General features: G+C 42.5%; 1 protein-coding gene across 4 annotated transcripts in view; it reads right to left on the reverse strand.

Moving 5' to 3' along the window:
• The window catches only part of ELF2 (E74 like ETS transcription factor 2), a 67444-nt gene that overhangs the window by 45662 nt on the left and 583 nt on the right, over nt 1-21199 (reverse strand). For 3 of the 4 annotated variants that reach the window (XM_019534357.1, XM_019534354.1, XM_019534355.1), the window contains exons 2-3: nt 13494-13717; nt 12201-12366 (exon numbers count right to left, since the gene is read on the reverse strand). In XM_019534357.1, coding sequence (XP_019389902.1) covers nt 12201-12366; nt 13494-13565 — 238 coding nt within the window. In that variant the 5' untranslated portion in view covers nt 13566-13717. Of the gene's footprint in view, nt 1-12200; nt 12367-13493; nt 13718-21199 lie in introns of those variants that run through there. The other variant, XM_019534360.1, reaches the window with a different exon arrangement.

Below are 21199 nucleotides of genomic sequence, written 5' to 3' on the forward strand. Positions count from 1 at the left end.
GGGACTGCCATCAATGCATAAGCAGTGGGGGAAAATATTACTGGGGGGGAGGGGAGGGGAGGGGAGGGGAGGGCTGAGCCCTGCCTGACCTCTACCCTCCCACAGGGCTGTTGTGGGGCTGCCATGTGCCGGTTATGTAAACAGCAGCAGAGGAGAAGCTGTACGTCAAGTGGCGCTGGGCGCTGCAGGACAACAATGCCGCAGTACTACTGTTCTCACTGCCCCCCGCATGCAGATAACAATGAGAAGTACTACAAAAATGATGAAAATAGCCTATATAATGTTTAGGTTTACTAGTATGTTGTATAATGAAATGTAAACTCACTGCAATGTTGATTTTATCATCCTGTATGCATTTTAAATACTGCTTTTCTAAACCCTTGCCACCAAAGAGGCCACAATTGAGTAGTAGGGTGACAATACAAAATTCTTTTCACAGTGGATTCTTAAGATTCGTAACATTTTTTGTTGAACTTTACAGCTGCAAAGTTATTTAATTTTATCCAATGAACTACTTCTAAATTAATAGTGAGACTCATGGCTACACAACTACTAAGATATGTAAAATATGTGAAATGGTATCAAATACCTGCAAAACAAATTTTGAAATCAATTCAAATTAATAAACAGATTAATTTAACAAAACCTGCAATTTATATATAACATTTGTCAGAACTACAATATTTGTACTCCTTGTTCAGATACATCAGTGTCATTGAATCACATGGTCCTTTGGCATATGATCTTTGTCTTCTAAAATAAGCAGTTTTATAGACTAACTATTGCCACATCTTCACGAGTAAGTGCATAACCAGCTACTTAAAAGGACAAACTATGATAAGTCTATTTTACAATTCCATTTTACATATAGTAGCCCTTCAGTAGTTGCTTCCTACTCCCCAAAAAAACATCTTGACCCCTTGCAAAAAAAAAATCAGACTACAACATACCCTATCTAATTAGCAGGGAACCTCTGCCCTGTTTCTAGTGGGGCTCAACAGGGTAGAGTTATAAGTAGCAGCACAGATGGACCGAGCCTGGGACTGACAGTGATAAGACAAGGTGGGTAGTGGCTAATGAGCAACTGGCAGCACCTCATCACTGTGTGCAGCAGACCCAGTCAGGTGATCAAAAGGAAGCTGGGTTAGGGCTGTGGTCATACCAGGAGGCTGGCAGTAAGGAAAGGAGCTCTGAAGAGTGTGGGCTCCACTGGAGGTGAAGATGCACTGAGAGCCTGTTCACTTCCAGTGACGCCAGGGAACCAGGGAGGAAGGCTCCTAAGCAGGTAAGGCCTGCGGGCTGCCTTTACCCAAGGAGGGAAACTTCTGGAAGTTCTTTTTAGGAGCAGTTGGCTTGTGTTATTTGTTCAAATTAGACTTAAGACTGGAAGACTGGATTGTGTCTACAGAGTTGGAGGTGGCCACAAACAAGGGTCCTGGGGTGTTTCCGCTGCTATACAGGCAGGAGACAGCCCAAAGCAATGAGGCAGAAACTAGTATACAGAGACAAAACCCCAGGAGGCAGGGGACTGCCATCAAGGCCAGGCTGATTCCCACAGAGACTAAGGTCTTATACCATGGACCAAGGCAGGGCGTGGCCAGAGAGAAAAAGGGGGCCAAGTCTACAACAGGTGAAGCCCCGACAAGCCCTCAGAAACCAGCACGAGCAACCCCTTAAAGGGAGAGTGCTATATGGGCACAGGGGGACAAGCTATTTGCAAGGCCGCTGCTGGTCCGAGAACTCCCCACTTCCTGACAGTGTACAACATCAAGGTTGTGGCAGGTGAGAAATGGGAGGTATAGGGAGATTGAGAAAGAGCAGGTAAGCAGGCAGGACCCTACCTACATTATAGATTCTATGATGCGTTACCACCATGGATGCTTCGACCATACACTTCCTTACGCTTTGTAGATTCATAGATTATCAGGCTGGAAGGGACCTTGCAAGATCATCGGATCATCAGGTCCAGCCCCCCTGAACCAAGCAGGAAAGATAACTGGGAGTCAGGTAACCCCAGCAAGGTGACTGTCTAGTCTTCTCTTGAAGATTTCCAGGTTAGGCGATTGCACCACCTCTGGAGGGAGCTTATTCCACAGCCTGGACACCCCGACTGTGAAGAATTTTTTCCTAATGTTGAGCTGAATCGATCTTCCAGGAGTTTGTGGCCAATACTCCTGGTTTTCCCCTTGGGTGCCCTGGTGAACAGTTGCTCACTGAGCCCTTGATGTACTGCCCTATTGTAGCAGTAACCAGGTCCCCGCTCAGCCTTCTTTTCCTCAGGCTGAAGAGTCTCAAATCCCTCAGCCTTTCCTCATATGGCTTGCTGTGTAATAAGACTGATCATATGGGTGGCTCTTTGGACTCTCTCAAGCTTGTCCACATCCTTGTTAAAGTGAGTTGCCCAGAACTGGACACAGTAGTCCAGCTGTGGTCTCACCAGTGCTGAGTAGAGCGGAAGAATCACCTCCCTGGATTTGCTGCAGATGCATCGATTCATGCATGCCAGAGTATTATTTGCCTTACTGACTACATGATCGCACTGCTCGCTCACATTCATACTGTGGTCTATTATTACCCCCAGGTCCCTTTCATTCGTTGTGCTAGTCAGTTTGGTGCTGCCAAGCCTGTAGGTGTTTTGGGGGTTGCTCGTCCTGAGGTGGAGCACTTTACATTTCTCACTTCATCAGGTTCCGATCCACCCAACTTGCTAGCCTATCTAGGTCCACATGTAACTTTAGCTTATTTTCAAGTGTGATCACGCTTCCCCATAACGTGGCATCTTCCACAAACTTGGCCAGTGAGCTCTTCACCCCCACATCCAAATAGTTAATAAAAATGCTGAAAAGTACTGGAACAATCGCCGACCCCTGAGGGACACCGCTGCCCACTTCTCATAAGGATGACAGATCCATTCACTATGATTCTCTGGGTCCTATCCTGCAGCCAGTTTCTCACCCACCTGACTGTCTCAGAGTTAAGTCCACAATCCTTCAATTTTCTCACAAGGACATTGTGGGATACTAAGTCAAAGTTGCCTTTTGGAAGCCTAGGTATACGTCAATCTGTTCTCTCATGTCCAAGTGGCGAGTTACCTGGTCATAGAAGGAGATAAGTTTGGTAAGGCAAGACCTGCCCATGATTAAGACATGCTGGCTGTCATTCAGAATCTTACCTTCTGCAAGCTTATGTCAGATAGACTCCTTGATGAACTTTTCTAGGATTTTCCCTAGGATGGAAGTTAGGCTGACTGGCGTATAGTTAAATGGGTCCTCCCTCCTGCCCTTCTCACAGATGGGCACAATATTGCCCTCTTCCAGTCATAGGTGACTTGTGCCTTCCAAGTCTGGGGGGACACCAGATTCCCGACGGGGTGGGGGGGGCAGCAAGGGACCCCGCAAGGCCAATCACCAAGCGCGGAACCACCAGTGCTGAAACTGGAAGTTCAGCCCCTACGTGTCGCCAGTGTTTCCAGATAAACTCTGTGTCAGTCCTCACATGGCCTATGGTGTACATATAGAGTAACTGGCATTTTGTACCTCCTTCCCTCTGGAGGACACCTTTTTCAAGGAGTACTTTGTGTGTCACCTTTAAGTTTTATACTTCTGACCTGTTTACAATTATAGTTATTTATTTTCAACGCTTTACTATATTTAAAAAGTCCCATTATCTGTGTTAAAAAGACTCTCTTGGTGTATCACTATATCTAAAAAAATTGATGCTGGGATTTTTTTTTTTTTTTTTTAAAGAAAGAAAGACACTTACTTTATTAAGAGGGATTAGTGGACCTGCACTTGACTTGACATCCAAGGACAACAAGACTTGTTAGAAGCCTTACATCCCCACTTTTTGGGGTAAGTGGAACTCTAGTAAGGCACTTAAGCTACAGGTGGGCAAACATTAGTATAAACATACAAATATTAGTCAGCCTTGCAAATTGTGCAGAGCTGTTTTCCACTAAGTAGACTTCATACTTGTGAGATTATGACTACTATATTAAGCAGAAAGAGGGAAGCTGGGAATGGCGGTAAGAGCAGGGAATCCCGTTGAGTTGACTTTCAGAAAGAATACATATGCACAGAGGGCAAAAATACCAAGCGCAAGCAGTATTTTATTTAAAGTTATTAATCCACTATGAATTGTAAATGTTCCAGCTACATTCATAAATTGTCTCTTTTTTTAATATAAGAAGAATACAATGTGGTATCGTACTGATCTGTTGGAGCTTGTAAACTGCTGTCAAGAAACTAACAGCATAAATGATGCCCTATGGCTAAAACTACCAGCATACTAGAAAATTCCTTGGTGGGGATGAAACAGAAAGGCAGTCACATTTCTCAAACAAAACTCGAGAGAGGTATCTGAATGTCCTGGTTTTCTCCTTCCCTGGTTATACCCCAAAATGCCATCTTAACTTTACAGTAGTTTATGGCTGCATTATTGTAGGAACCTTAACAGATATGCTTACATCTCACATTATAGCTCCGCAGGCTCTCTACCTTTTCCATTGCCCCAACCACAAAGTACCATGGGGCGCATCCACATGTGCTGGCACATATCGCGCCAAGTTTATTACTTCTGGGTGTTGCATTTATATATGCCCCTGGGACCACAGCACGTTGAGCCCGGTCAGAACAGCCCCGGCTGCCAGGGGGCCCAGTGGGGTCAGCCTGCCAGCCTGGGGCTGCTCCCACCCAGCTCAGTGTGCTGCAGAGGGGCTGACTGGAGAACAAGGGTGCTCCAGCATGGGGCTAGTCAGCAGGCAGCCCCGCACTGACGCACCCTTGTGCCCCAGCCGGCCCAGTCAGCATCTACACATACATTGCTGTGCACAGCTCTGCAGCAGGACATTACTTGCTATTTACAGGTACTAACCTGCTGCAAAGTTTATTAGTTTCCGACAATCTGATAGGGCCACACATGTGAACACAGAGATGTTTACTGCAGAGCTAATTAAGCAACTGCAGTAAACATCTGGTGTAGACGAGCCCAGTGTTTCCCTTCTATTACGTACAAAAATTAAGAAAGACCCATAGATGCAAGCATTTACTTTGGTGTTACTATGGCGTGGAGGCTGCCTTTGCTGTAGCAGAGAAGCAAACAGTGACAAATGTTATGGGTAAGAAGGTAAACATCTACTGCTGTTTGACGAGGGATTTGGCTTATACTGATCGCTTTCTCAGACCACTGCCTGTATTACCAGTGAAGAAGGCTCATCCTATCCTGTCTTTTGCTAAAAAGTCCTTCAAAGTTCTAATTTTACATTAGTATCTTATCTTAGCCACATTTTCATTCTCTCTTTTGCAGTTTCCTGTTGGACTGGTCAGATGAGGTCAGATCTAAAAGGATCAAGTTTTTCTGTAGGGACCCAGTCAAACTAAGTACCCTAATTACACTTCCACTGCACCCACAGAACTGTGTTGATCACTGCTATAATATGGCCCTCTGCTTCAACTCTGATGCATCTCATTCTTAGCTGATTTCAACTTGAGTAACTAACTTCAATTTGCATTGCCTCAGTAAAGACCTTTTATTTTTCTGCTGCTCCATTTAACATAGGTCTCTTGCTTGGTTCATCTGCATAATAAGGCAGCCTGCAAGGTGGTATTTTCAAGAGCCAAGTGTTCTTGTAGGTAAAGAAGACAAATCCAAAAATGGACTTGGACAGAAAGGTTGTACCCCAAGGTGAGAACGTTTGGTGAAGCCCCCATTAAGCCGACGCCTAACTCTAGAGGTACCCAAACTTCATAGGCGTGCCCAGAGGAGCCCGGCCATGCAGTATGTGGAGCTGCAAAAATGTCTATAGCACCACATACCACACCAGCAGGTGGTCTCCACGCTGCAAGGACATGAGTCCGCGCATAAACTGCTCCAGATTTTTTTTTCCCCCCCATGGATTTTTGACCCCTGGATAGCCACTGAAAACTGGAGCCCACTGTAGCTGCCAGCCAGGCTCCTCCCAGCAGAATCAGTGCAGCTGCAACCCCAGAGGCCCCCAGGTAGTGCTGGCCCAAGCCTCCCTTACCATCCCCTGGGTAACTTGTACAACAAAGCCTGCATGGCGTAAGCATTCCCTAGGGACAAGGAGTTGCAGTGCAAGGTATGCCACTGCTACATGTCCCTGGGGAACCAAATGTCTGTGCCCATCTGGACGCAGCCCATGGTTGCTTTATTTCATCAAATTTCTCAGATTCTTAAAAATATAGTTTTCCCACCTTCTCATTCACCATGTTTTTACAGGGAAAACTGAAGCATCTGAAGAAGAGGATTCTAAGCTATGCAACCACAGTAAACTAAAGAGCTCTCTAGGACAGAGAAGGGCAGGATTTCAGGCATGCCCCAGTCCTCAGCATTTCTAATTAGCTTTAGAGTGATCCCTGTTAATGTATTTAAATTCCATCTTGAGGTGCCTAACTCTTCTCAGGCAATATATGGAACCTGAGTGCCTAGTTCAGGGTTTTGAATTACAAAGGGTGGGGATACCCAGAAGTTAACTACCATTTAGGACATTAATCCTCTATTGCATCCAGCCTGAGGATCTCTGCAGGAGGGAAACCACAATCCCTAGCTATTGACAGAGGCAGTGAAGTAATGTGTATTAAAAAAATAAAACTGCGACCTGTAATATCTACTTGCAATATTTCAACTGCTCTTTTATTTACCAATATAAAAAGTTTTAAAAACAGTATCCTATAGTATTCACACAAGCCCATCTATTTTTACCTACTGAGGTTTCCACCAGTGGATAAATCCAAAAGAAAGCAGAGACCGTTGCAACGTAAGGAAGGGCCTGAAATTTCAGAGATTTCATGGACATTAGGAGCTGTAAGGGACCTCATGATACCATCAAGTCCAGCCCTCCCACTATAGGCAGAAAGTCACCTGGGATTAGTGACCCCAGCAAGAAAAACATCCACCTGTTTTATGACAGTCCAGAGTAGGTGCTTGCACCACCCCTGGGGTGAGTCTGTTCCAAACCCTGGACACTTGCACCATTAAGAATTTTTTTCTTATGTCTAGTCTAAATCGGCCTTACTGGAGTTTATGGCTGTTAGACCTTGTTATCCCTTGAGGAGCTCTGGTGTATAGCTGTTCTCCCAGGTCCTGATGTATCCCTCTTACATAATTGTAGGTTGCTTCCAAGTCCCCCCTGAGCCTTCTCTTTTCCAGACTGAAGAGTCCCAAGTCCCTCAGCCTCTCCTCGTACAGCCTGCCCTCCAGGACTTGGATCATACAAGTGGCTCTCCTCTGGACTCTCTCAGGCTTTTCTACATCCCTCCTGAAGTGGGGGGCCCAAACTGGATACAATACTCCAGCTGCGGTCTCACCAGGGCCGAATAAAGCAGGAGGATGACATCCCCGGTTTTGCTTGAGATGCATCGGTGGATGCACACCAGAGTTTGATTTGCTTTGCCAGCCACAGCATTGTACTGCATGGGTGACTGGTGCCTCCCGAGTCTGGAGGGCACCAGATTGCCAATGGGGAAAGTACAGAACCACTAGCAGCAAAACCAGAAGTGCACTTCAGCCGGCACTTCCAGTTTTGCGGCTGGCGCTTCCAGGGGGTGAACAGCCAATTTCAGGGGGTGCACCCCCTAGGCATCCCCAATGCTTCCAGTCCTCAGGGACTTCACCAGAGCACCATGAGTTGTGGAAGAGTTTTGCCAGGGGTTCCGCAATGACTTCAGCCAGCTCTTTCAGCACCCTCTGATGAAGATCATCTGGTCCTGCTGACTTGTACACGTCTAATTTTATTAAATGGTCATACACTAATTATACAGCAATAGAAGGAAGGTGACTATTCCTACTGTGCTCATCCCCTACTCTACCTGGAGTGGTTTTCCCCTTGGTCTGGTGAAACACCGAGGCGAAGTAATCATCTTACTTCCTTCCCAGTAAGTTCAGTTCTCCATTTGGGTACTGAACTCAGTAAGCCAGTTATCAGTATCTGTGCTTCCAAAACTTCTTGGTCCACAACGTATATGAATATGCATCTCCACCCAACTGCTTCCTGGGAGTCATGTTTTGTCTAACTGTACCTCTCCGCATCACTGTCAAAAGTTACTACAAATTTCTGTGCAGGCCTCTGTATGCCTGTTGTATTACAATACCATATATTAGATATTACACTGCTTAAAGTAATTACAAGTTGAGATATATTAATGAGTAACAAACGTGTCCCCCCTCCCTTTTTTTTGGGCAGGGGAGAAAAAAAGTACCCTCACCACACACATACTTCCCCATTCATGCCATTCTAACAGTCACTGTAGCTCTTAGATCCAGTAAGTCTGACTAAATGTCCAAAAAATCAAGTACTATTTTACTATTAAAGTACAGAAAAGTGAAAAGCACTTACATCCCCTGCCCATTGCATCTGCTACACTCTTGTAATGCATTTTTTCTAATTTATACCTTAATCTTTTCCCTGAAATTACTGTATCAACACTATACAATTTAATACAGTAACTTCATGTAAGCAAAAAATGTCAGAGTTATTTGCATAACCTCCTTCCAAAACATTAGAATAAAAATGAAAATAATGGTAATATTTTAACTAGATTCAATACACAGCCAAAGCAGATATTTTAAAGTGTGATAACTAAACAGATTGACAATGTGTTGCATAGACTACCCTATAAATTGTATGTATTTTGCTTTCAAGCACCAAGATTAAGAGATAACTCCTTCCTTCTTGCTGTGAACAGTAATTCAAGAATGACTTTTACAGAAAAACTGAATGATCTGGAACAGGCTAATCCAGCACAATAAATGGTTGAGTTTACTTACGGATAAATTTATGCTGGTAACATTCTCCACAGACACCTAATATCAACTCCTCTAATACATTAAAAAGTGCATGATTTTTTTCCCCAAACTATCTGTTCTTTTGTTGGTAAAATTTTACACTGTAATGAATGGCATCCATAACTTGCATCTGTAATTCTGTCATGCTTTATCTTAACAATTTACTGTCCATACAAAATGTATAACTGCAAAAAATATAGGCTATTTTTTAGGCCCAGTATTTCAAAACAGATGTTTATTAGTCACTGACTAAACTTCCACGCACATTTTTATGCACATAAAAAACAACATTCTTCTGTATGATAGAATCCAGTGTAAGACTGCCTTGAATTCTCAATGAAAAACCAGAAGTTTAGGTTTAGTAAAATTCAGGTTCTTTGGAAGAAACAGCTACACTTACCTTAATCCTGGAAGCATACTGATCCAATAGTAAAAAGATTAAAAGTGACACAACACTATTTTTCACAGATTAACGTTATGAATTTTTATAAGCTTCTATGATTTAAATTAATGTTTAATTATACTTTACATAATCTGGTATCATAGACATGATCTCAAAGTTTGAATCACTCTTGTGTATTTTAAGAGTGCTTCAAAAAGCCTGTTACATGACTAAAACTAGACCCTAAGTATCTCTGTGGATGTAAGACCACCAACCATCACTGACTTGGTGCATAATCTCTAGGTACCAGGTTTCCATTAGTGGGCATGAATATATACCTAAACACTGATACCTCCCCACAGCTTAGAGCTCAAGGCTAGGAACAGCCGTTCAACTCCAGAGGCAAATTTCTGGGAAATCTGCAGCACTGGAAAAAGCTGTAGGAGGGGGAGCATACAGGCATTCCAGCTCCCCTGACTATAGTCCAACAAAGTCACCTCAAAGGTGAGCTCTCTAGGCAGGGGTCAACAGGAAGCTAATCCTTTGCTTCCACTGCCCTGACAGCAGAAAGGCTGTTGTCAACTGATGCCACATGGGTATCACCTGGAGGTACTGCAAGGAAGGAGCAGCCCACAACTACCTTGGGTGAGAGAGGCATGCTCCCTGTTCCATCTACAGGTGAACCAGGGCTACACTTGCAGCCCCAGAACTATGACTGCATCTGACAGCCCCAATTGCTGCTCTGGCATCAGCAAAGACCCCAGTGAGGCTCAACCCATCCTGGAGCCACCACCCCACAAGCACTCTCCCATAGCTGGAACCCTCCCATGACTTCAAGACTTTTTTAGCTATATATCTCCTGCCCAGCACACAATTCCAGTTTACCATATAACTATACAAGAGGTGAAAGGTAGATGCAGCAACATCTGGAACAATGCCACAACTCCAAGACAATTTTACCAGTGGGAGAATGCCCCTTCACCCCATGCACAGCTCTGGCATGATCCAGAGCTCTGCACAAGGCAGGGGACCATTTTCCCATTGCTAGAACCATCCTGGAGCTGGGTCTGGTCTGGCCTGGGCCTGTTCAGTGGCAAACTCTGATATCTAAAGGTCCAGGAAGTCTCCTGGTGTATTCAAGCAGTGGGGTCCTCCACAAAGCTCCCTGACCCATCACCCTGAGTGAGCTATCAAGGAGTCTATACTCTCCTTCCTGCTTGGGAGGATGGGGGCAAAGGACTATGCGACAGTGGGAGTATCCCAGTATCCAGAGAAACACATAACCATTCGAACTGGCAGGAGAGAAAGGAGATCTTCCACATGGTCTCTCTTTTTTCATGGAAGAACCAGCTCACTTTACAAAATATCCCTAGAACAGCCACATGCTTTCTTTTTGTGCCAAGGAACAGACATTTCTCCTGGCACATATGCAATGTCTGTCCATGGGCACATGCAAGATTGTGGCAACAAGGGTGCAGCCATACCCCACTTCAGAGGTAGGACCCATGGACAGTGAAGGGAGCTCATTGTGCATGTGATACATAGCTGAAGGGGATGAGGCCCCTCACTGTAACCCTGCATGCTCAGCAGCTCCAGCTGGGAGGTCTGCATATGATCTGAGCTCACCAGCACAGCACAGAATCTGTCCAGAGTCCCTGCTTCCAAGTAGCTCCAGAGCCTGCTGCTCTCTACTCTTCCCTTTCCTCCACTACCCCCACCCAATTCAGCAGCAGAAAGGAGATAGGAGAAGCAGCAACAGCACAGAGCCTTCTGAATCTGAGCGAAAGGCATTGCTGCCAGCTGCTCCTCCCCTCTTTTCCCCTGTTGCTGAACTCAGGGTTTAGGGTAGGAAAGGAAGAAGCGGAAGAGTGAAAAGAAGCAGGGACTATGAGTAGAACCCATGCCAAACAGCAGCAAACTCATGGACCTCACAGAACATGAAGAGCTTCCATCTGTGTTGATGTATAGTTGAGCTGAGAGAGCTCAGTACACTTGCAGCATGCAGCCAAAGAGAGGCGCAACTATGTTGCCACACCAATCCTGGATCCATCCCCATACCTATCCATAGCCCTTGTGAGCGATGTAATTATTAGCCTATCAACTAATCTGGGGCTGGTCTCTCTCAGTCTTGATACCAAGAACATACTATGAAACTATTTCATATAAATAATTAAATATTTATTGGAGGAGGCACTTGAACTTAAGACCAATATCAGCTGAATGCCCTTAAGTCAGATTTCTCACTTTGTCCCAATTATTTATACAAGGAGGAACTGTTTCAGACAAACCCAGAGTGCACCCTTCATAATATCAAATGGCCTAACAATTAGGTTCTGACATATTTGTTCAAGTTCCTGCTGTTTATTAAATAAAGCTGAGATTTAAACTCTGACCTTGCATGTATCAGGCAAGTTCTCTTAACCACTAAGATATTCAGTGTTCTTGGATGACATTCACTCTCATTTCTCCCTGCACAGTTAAATCAGGTTTAGGTTCTTAACTCCTGGAGAAGTGTCACAGTTCACAAACCCAAGCAGAGAAAGGTGAATCTCCAGATAAACAGGCACCCGTCCCTAGCTAGGTCAACTACTTTTGCATCTAAGACTTGCCTCTTCTCTTTACATCACACCTAGCTACTTTAAGCAGCTCCCTGCTTAGCTGGCTTCTGGAAACACCATCTTAGGCATTGTATGGGAACCCTAGGCACCTAACAGATTGCTAAGGATTTCATTACTGAGGAGGGCACCTAGCAGTTAACAGTTACTGCTCCGCAATATCTTAGTACCTTGGCTCTTGTTAAATAACTGAAAAATATATCAGGAATCCAAACCTATCCCAGCTAAAGTTAATTAAAGACCCCCACTGACTTTAATGGGAATCAGATTTGGCCCCAGGTTGGGATTCTTTTCTATGGGTAAAGGAAAAGTCACGTCCCTCTGGGAATGCTAGTAGTGACCAACTGAGTGGTGGCCAGGGCAGAAAAGCTATAAAAAAAGTATTTTGTTTTTAAATCTACCTGTTTCCACAGTTTCGGTTTCAATTTCTTGTTCCTCTGCTACATCTTGCATCAGGTAAGTCTCGTCATCATAAACCAGGACCTGAGCAGCATAACCCTGTTCTAGTCTGGCACTAGGAACTGGTTCCACAATCACTGCTGGGAATTCAGAGACTGGGTCATTTTCCTATAGAGAGAGAAAAAGCCCTAAATATTGTACCATCAAAACCTAAATTAATCCCTCCCCCCCATTTTTAAGTTGTAGAATAATTATACATTAAAGTAGAACAAACTTAAAGAGACTATTTAATGTAAGGACAAGTCAAAATAAAGAAGATTTATCATGAAATTAAAGAATACCCTGGATCCCCTAGTAACTTCCTTCATGTTAAGTTGAACCATTTAAAGACTAGAGTTTTAATATTCCTTCCAAATTTTCTATGAAAATGTTGGCAAAGAGCATAATATTTTTCTAGCAAAATGTATTTGTATGCGAGAGGCCTTTTTTCCCCTACCCAGTAAATTTCAAGTTAATCTGTCTTACACATTCCATTTCTTTTGTATTAAAATGCCTGTTACCCTGCACCTATCCTACAAAGACGTGTTTTGTTTAAACACAGGTGCTGCCACACTGAAATAAAAAAACGAGAACTACTACTAAGAGAAGTGGTGCTGACTCCTACCCTGGGGGTCTTTAAGAGGAGGCTAAATGAACACCTTGCTGAGGTCGTTTGACCCCAGTGCTCTTTCCTACCATAGCAGAGGGTCGGACTCGATGATCTGCTCAGGTCCGTTCTGACCTTAGAAACTATGAAACTAGACAGATATTTGGATGTAGGCACATGGTATTGACAGGATCAGGATCCAGGTATGTTATTGCATACCTAAATAGGCTACTTCCTAGTGATACTGTATATCTATAACAATTGGAGACCTGGCTTATTCAGAACCCTACAAAGCACTGAAAGCACACCTCACTTTTAATTAATCATATTTGATATTGTTAATAAGGCGTCAGATATTTGTAAAAGCCTCTTACACTTAGTTTCATTGTCCTTATAGTATCTGGAGGCTAAAGTCTGCTTAAAATTTTAAAATGGCATTTTATATAGAATTTTATTTTGTAAATCCAACCTGCTGTCCAGCAGACAGAATACAACATTCCACTTCCTCTCTTCTACAGTACTTTCTAAGGAGTCTGTAATAATCCCATCAGTGACTACTAACCCATCTTACACTGTTACTGTAACCCTTGCCTTTTCACATACATAATAAGAAGCTTGTTGGCAAAAAAGTTCTACACAGATTTCTAACCTCCTGGTTTTTTACTCCATTGTTGTCAAACTCCAGGCCAGAGCCTCCACTGTCAACCACTGCTGATGTCATGGTGCATTCCCTGGAGGGGCTTTGAGACGTACTGAGTGATCCCAAAGACTGTAATGTTGAAAGCCTGAGGTATCAAAGACTTAAGTTCAGAATCCAAGTAGCATGTATCCAGAAGTCTTCTTTTCTTTTCATTATACTATTAATTGGAGATACTGAAAAACATAACAATGAGAGAAAGAAAGTTATAATAAAAAAAGAAAATGCAAGCATTGTGAATTCTTTTAGCTTGGCACATTCTGATGTTGACATTCAATGCTTGCAATTTTTACTGTGAAGAAAGTAAATACTGCTGTGTACTACACTGCTACATCAAGAGGGCACCAGTGAACACTTTTCATCTGACAGAGGATATACAGTGATGTTAGTAGTTCAATTGTGTCATATAATAGTATTTCCAAATCAGCTTTTAATGCTGAGGGAAATGTTAATTTGCTGAAAAAGTTGCTTACAGATAATTTGGGTATTTATCTAGATAGCAGAAGAAAAAGCAATCTACTAATGTCATAATATGAAAAAGATGCCATAGATACTGTAAATATGAACAATTTTTGAGAGAAAAAGTGCATGCAATTTTGGAAAAGTTTTTTCCAAGGTACTAGAATATATTTAAAAAAATGATTTGTGACTTCAGTAAGTACTAAGATAGAAATTCTGTGATCTGGCTAAGCTGTGTTGAGCATAAATCAAGGTGAAATGTGAACAAAAGCAACATTTAGAATTTTTTGCATTCCCTTAATTCTGGGAAGACCTCACACTGGTCCATACCGCAATGCAAGATAGAGTAGCCTTCACACTATTTGCTCCACCTTGCAACTATCCCAAAAAGTGATCACTGGCCATTCTAGCAGCTGGGTATCAAATGTGATAAAATTTAGTCATGATCTATGCTGGAAGCCACAAGAATCCCCTAGGGTGACTTTGTTCCACTTGGGGTATCTGTATACAGACAGGATTGTCTAATGGTTGCATCCACTAGCTTTGACATGGCTTTAGAATACTCAACCAGTACGGACAACCCAATCACTTCAAAGAACTGGGTATTTTGTCTTTTCAAGGGGTATTTTGTTTTTTGTTGGGTTTTTTTGGGAGGGGGGGTTCTCCTTTTATGTTGCTGTAATAATTAATATCTTTATGAAAAGAAAACATCTATCATAATAAAAACAAAGATTCTCCACCTCAGAAAACGGATCTTACAAAAGCCACCCAAAGAGTTCACCCCCCCCTAAAAAGACATATCTGACATAGGTTTACCAAACAAACTGTCAAGTCCCACCATTTAGGAATAAAAGTACAATGCTTCTAAAAATTACTACACAGCAATTAAAATAGCTAAGACAAGTAATGAATGCACTGCATTCAGCTGCAATTACACCTCAAATCGTGATGAGAAGTTTTTGGGGTTTTTTTTTACTTCTTCCAAGACCATTGGAAAAAAAAATTAAAATATTTGGCATGGGATGGTTTGACATGGACTATATCAATTTAAGTGTTATTTAAGTAAGGTTGTCACAACATGAAGCATTTTCTGATTCTCCCATTCCCAAAGTTAGTGTAGCTGCAGAGACACTAGCAAGAGTAAGAGCACTTGTGTCAACTGGCCAGAATTTTCAGAATCATCAGTTAACAAGCTTCAGTTCAGGTATAGATGACAATAGCAAAAATGCCCCTCAGTGGTGGTCCTACAACAGCGGAGCATCAATTTACTGTATTGATATCCACAAAATATTAGTAAGGATAGAGGGAAGAGGCAAACGGATAACAAATTAGAGGCTAGATAATTCTAGACACAATAGAATGATCCACTCACTATTTATTTCTGAAGGGTGCTTTTTTAATTATGCCCAAAATCATGTACTCCAGTGATTCTATCAGACTAATCAATATTTGTGACATTAATCTGCATAATGAACTGCTTACACAGATGTGTTTACTGATAATGTCATATGCCAGAAAAGTATGAAAGAGAAGGTTTATTTGACACTACTAAAACAGCACTGTTCAGAATTAATACACTTATAAATGCTAGACTATTCCTACACATGAATCACCCTTAAGCTATGTTGCCAGGAATATAGTAAGTGAGAAGTGACCGGCTCCAAAAAGTTTCCCCCCCTCCCACCCCAAACATATTTGTTATAAGAGGAAACCGTTCTGTTTTATAGGAATGCAAAGAGTAAAATTTATATATAAAAAAAGAGTTCCATATCTTACTAGTTCTATAGTCAGGAGCTGCCTAAACATTCGTTCAGCTTTTGAAAAATGTAAAGCCAATAACTACATGTTTCTTAAATCTAGTTTGATAAGAATTTTGTATCCAGCCTTCCCAAAGAGGAAACAGTCATAGAATTAAACAACTAGCAATTCTTCAGAAACAATCTGTATTCATAAGTGCATTGTTGTCAAAATTAATCTATTGCTTCAAGAAGCAAACTTTAGCTACTTCTTTAGATTAACACTATCCCTTCTTTTCGATGACTTTGAGCCAAAACCAAATTAAAATCTCATCACCACCGAGCAGTAATGCAGAAGATGCATGTTCCTAGAATGTGATACATGTGGGCCTAATCTCATCTCAATTATCCTCATAAGTAACTCCACTGAGATCAATGTATTATAACAGAGATCAATCTGATCCAAGATCTTGGACTATGCTCCAATATAAATGCCAGCCATGAAAAAAAAACAACAGTCATACATACACAGGTACTTCAGCAGAGACAACAATATAGGCCAGTTCCTGTTAGGACAACAATATAGGCCAGTGAGCTGTTGAATACATTCTATGAAGTGCCAAGGGACCGGCTACCCCTTTAACCATGTGGGGACGGGAACCTACATCATTATAATTAATACAACTCACTGGTAAATTAAACCAGACCGTGTTGCAATTTTGCTCCATGAAAATCTCTATGGTGTTCAGGGTCCCTTAGCACTCTCTACAGAAGTTGTTCAGCATCTTGCGCATCTGGCTCACATTGTAATTCTATTTTCTTTGCAGAACTACCTTGGTTGAGCAACCATGTTGGCTTTTTTGCCTAAATGGCATTATATTAAAAATGAAATGTCTAAATCATCTTCCATACTTGGATAAAAAGTGAGAGTTCATTCTGATATCAGTTTTCTCAGTAGCTAATCTTAACCAAGATTTAAGCAATGGAAAATCCCTATTGTGTCCTTGCAGTACTCTGTGATGTTTTTCAGTAGTTAAGTCATCATAATAGCAGCAAAATAAATGCAGCATAAAAAAATAATTAAATCAAGGATACAGCTGTCTTGCATGTACCTGAGAGTGAGGCAGCTGGAAAGCTTCCAACCAGCAATATATAGTGGGACCATGTACACCTTTTCACCATGCAGGTTCTGCTGATAAAAGAAGGCTGTCACTGCCTTTCAGACATAAAAAATGTCTTAAATTAACACTTTAAACTGTTTAAAGAGAGCTAGAAATTATTCTTGGTGTTTCTCAGAGGGCCCTCTACCCATAACAGCAGCCTTGAAGTGGACAAGGCTAAGTTATAAAGTAGGTTCAAATAGCTCCTCTGCACTCAAGTGGTTTATGCACTTAACTGATATGCAGATAAACTAACATTATAAACAGAAGCAACAGGCAAAAAAAGTACAACCAGCATTGTGTTGTGCAGCTAAATGATGTGCTTACCCAACGACACATACATAGAGTACATTATTTTTGTTTGTTTTCATGCATCATAGAATCAGAAGTGTAGGGCTGGAATGGACCTCTGTAGGTCATCTAGTCCAATGCCCTGCCTGAGGCAGGATCATCCCTATCCAAACCATCCTATACAAGTCCATAATCTAACTACACAACTGCAAGACATCATGCCCTAACCTGCCACAGGTAAAGCAGGGGGACCATGGCAGCCAACATCTTGCTTCTGTAAAAGGTTGTTAAATACACACTCAAAGAGATTCCAGATAAAAGGGCGAAATCCTGCTACAAAGACAGGCAAAATCTCCTACAGTCCGTACCAATCTGACCATGGGGTAAAATTCCTTCCTGACCCCAAATACAGCGATTGTTCTGATTTCTGAGAGAAGGGGCAAGACCCTCTATCCAGAAACCTCGAGCTTGAAGTATTACATAGGAACCCCAGTCACGGATCAAGGAGCCTACTGTTGAATGTACTGAAACCCTACTCTGATAGCTAAATGCCTGACATGTTTTAACAATCAATAATATACCCTGTGATCCACTAGAAAAGCCTACATTAAAAGGCACATACCAGCCTTACTCTTCCACCCCCTACACCACTCCCCCCATGTCACAAGAAGCCTAAATGACTACTCTGTTGGTTTGGTACTATCAAAGTAACTAATACCCCTCTCAAGGTGGCCTTCAATGAAAGTGGAAGCAGAGATGCAGGAATAACAGTGGCCTGAATGAGACTGTTCTGGTGTCAATCTCCCTTCTGACTCCAAAAGGACATGCCTATCCTTATGGAATACAATGTACAAAAAAAAAATTCAACAACTGACTCCCACTAACCCTTTGATCAGCTGATGTTATTAAGTGCTTATCTACCTGCCTTTACAGCTATAAGAGCCATCTTCAGAGAGGTCACAGAGAACATGAAGAGCATGAATGGGGGATCCTGTGATCTTTATTAGCATAAAGGTTCAGAACTGACAACAGAAAAGTATGACAAGATAAACAAAAACAGGTCTGCATTCCAAAGGGTGAAAAATTAAAATTGCACTCAGGTTGACTGACAACTGAGAGACACATAGAGCTGTTTTAAAATGAAGCAGAAAGGCCAAAATTAAGATGCTGGGCTGTTAGAGATGTACCTACATGCATGCATCCCAGATGAAGATTATTCTTTTGTTTCGTTAAGCCAGTTTTCTAGGTCCAAAGCTTCCTGGTTTTCAATAGAATTTGGGGATTTCAGCAGAACACTCAGAAACATTCAGTAGCACCCCCAAAAATTCAGAAAGCAAGATGACATTTGCCTGGAGGAAGCCTTAGTCCTATTTAAAAAGCACTGAAAGATGTTAGTCTTTCTGCAGACAAGAAATAGCCATATTGGATCAGATCAGGGAGACCCCTGATCCAGTCCAACATCTGTCACCAAGAATTGCAAGTACTAGTACTTCAGAAGAAGTTGCAAAATCTCTGCAGTGGGCACCCATGAGATACCTGACCACAGAATGTTTCCCCCCTAGTTCTCAGCAATCAAAGGCTGGCCTAAGCTCCAAAATAAAATGGTATATGCCCCTTCAACAACTTCTGTTAATATTTTCTATTATAAGGTGCTACGCACTCTGTAGGTTTAAGTGGATAGTGTATTCCTCCCTTTCACTCCATAAGCTTCATGCGTGCCATCCTGCTATCCTTCTCCTTTTAAGGGACTCCCCAAATCTTCCCCTGCCTAGGGATAACCTTCCTCTATGACCTCCACGTGAGTGGCAGAGTGCACCCCCATAACCACTTCCCTGGACACCTCCATTCCCTCACCTGCCATATATCAGGGGATCTGTGTGCCCCCTAACAACAAGGGAGGGTCTCACCCTCTTTCCCCTCTCCACCTTTAGTATTAAATTAATCTGAATACAATATTTATTTTAAATACAGTTATCACACCCTCTTAAAGGTAAATAATCCCAAACTTTACAACTTTGGTTTCAGCCTGTATTTCTTCCACACACTGATCCAAACTCACTTCCCTTCTCTGAACTCTCTCTAACATAACACCACCCTTTTACACTGGTTTTTAGTATTGCTTCATATCAGTGTGGTATAAAATGCTAACATCACAGCATCAAAACCTGCATTTCCAGGGCCAAGGAAACATCTGAACTTATTTAAAGTTTGTTTATTAGAATGCTGTCCCTATGCTGGTTTCCATAAGTCAGATTTCCCAGATATTAGTAAAGGTACATGCATGTCTTAGTCCTGATTTTGAGCTATTTGTTTTGGACTAATTAAGGCACTTTCAAAGATGTATTTTACATGCGCATATCAAGAAATCTAGATCGGATATTTTTCTGTAAAAAATTACTATGGCCCTGATAGTGGAAACACTTAAAGGCCAAAAACAACCCCCCCCCCAAAATAACCAGTAGATGGCACAGAATAGTCCTGATAGTGAAAACACAGAAAGCCTGCTTTGACTACTATTCAACACCCACCAAACAAGCCAAACACAAACCAAAGAAAATAACCATTAGATGGCACAAGGCTGAACATAGCACCAGCCGTCGCTGAACTCTTCAGTTACTTTTTAACTCTTTAAACCTCCTGAACAAAGACAGAATTAAAACAAAACTGTTCAGATACCATTCCAAAGACCTTTAATGGAGCGGCCCTTATCTTTCCAAAACAGGCACTAAGCTCAGCCCTGTGCCATCTAATGGTCATTTTTTTTGTTTTTGGCCATTTTGGTGGGTGTTGAGTAGTCAAAGCAGACATTCAGTGTGTCCACTTTCAAAAATATAGTAAGTTTCTGATAGCAAAGTATCAGACTTAGAATTCTTGATGTATATGCCTGATGTACAACTCTGAAAGTGCCTTAATTTGTCCGAAACAAATAGCCTGAAGTCAGGATTGAGATGTGCATGGAGATACGTGCATCTGGAAAACCTGACTTACAGGAAACCAGCACAAGAACAGCATTCTAAGAATCAACCTTCAAATAAATTCAGATACTTCTTCGGCCCTGAAAACACAGGGACAGATGCCGTGATGTTGGCATGTTGCACCATGCTGACAGAAGGAAAAATAAAGAAAACAATTATGTGACACTCCAATCTCTAGATGCAAAAAGTGAGCACCAACATTACCGAGCTAGTGTTCTAAATTAGAATCACAAAGAAGCAAGAGCTGGAACGGGGAAACATTTGAGAAACAGGTCACAGTTGTGGACTAACAATAATAACAACAATGACACAACGTGAAACAGAAGGATTAAGAACGAGAAGAGGGAATAAAAACTGATGGCAATGATGATAAAAATGTGACATAACAGAATCAGAGAAAATGAGGGTTGGAAGGGACCAAAGCATGTCATCTAGTCTCAACCTGTGCATCACAATCCAAAAGTGGGTCGCAACAAACTTTAAAAATGGATTCTCCTTTAAAGGAGGGAAAAAACCATGGGAAACTGTGGCTTTTCCTTTGCAGGCTGGCAGACTTCCAGCCTGCTGGGTGCTGCTCGAGGGCCCCCATGCCCCACACACTGGGGGCCTGGGGGCAGCAGATGGCACTGGGGGCAGCAGTGAGGGGCACTGGGTCCGGGCTGGTTGTTTATTTCAATGTTTACAAATGGGTCCTGGTAGAAAAAAAGGTTCCAGAACCACTGATCTAATCCAAACACCCCCCTCCCCCACCCCAAAGCAGGACCATCCCAGACTACATCGTCACAGAAGGCTTAAGAGGAAAATTAATAATGATAATAATAATAAAAAATATGACAGATGCATTTCAAAGTGCCCTTTGGCATAGGCCAGCCCTTTCAGCAGCAGCAGCCAGGCAGCAACCTCCCCCCTCCCCCCTTCCTACAGCCACTGCCACCTCCCTGCTCCCTTACTCCAACCACCTTCGCAGAGAGGAGCGGTACCCCCACCCCGCCGCCCGATGCCCCCCGGCGCCGCTCTCCCGCAGACAAAGAGCGGGC

The sequence above is a fragment of the Crocodylus porosus genome, unplaced genomic scaffold, assembly GCF_001723895.1.
Source record: "Crocodylus porosus isolate Cpor-Errol unplaced genomic scaffold, CroPor_comp1, whole genome shotgun sequence".
NCBI classification, from domain to species: domain Eukaryota; kingdom Metazoa; phylum Chordata; order Crocodylia; family Crocodylidae; genus Crocodylus; species Crocodylus porosus.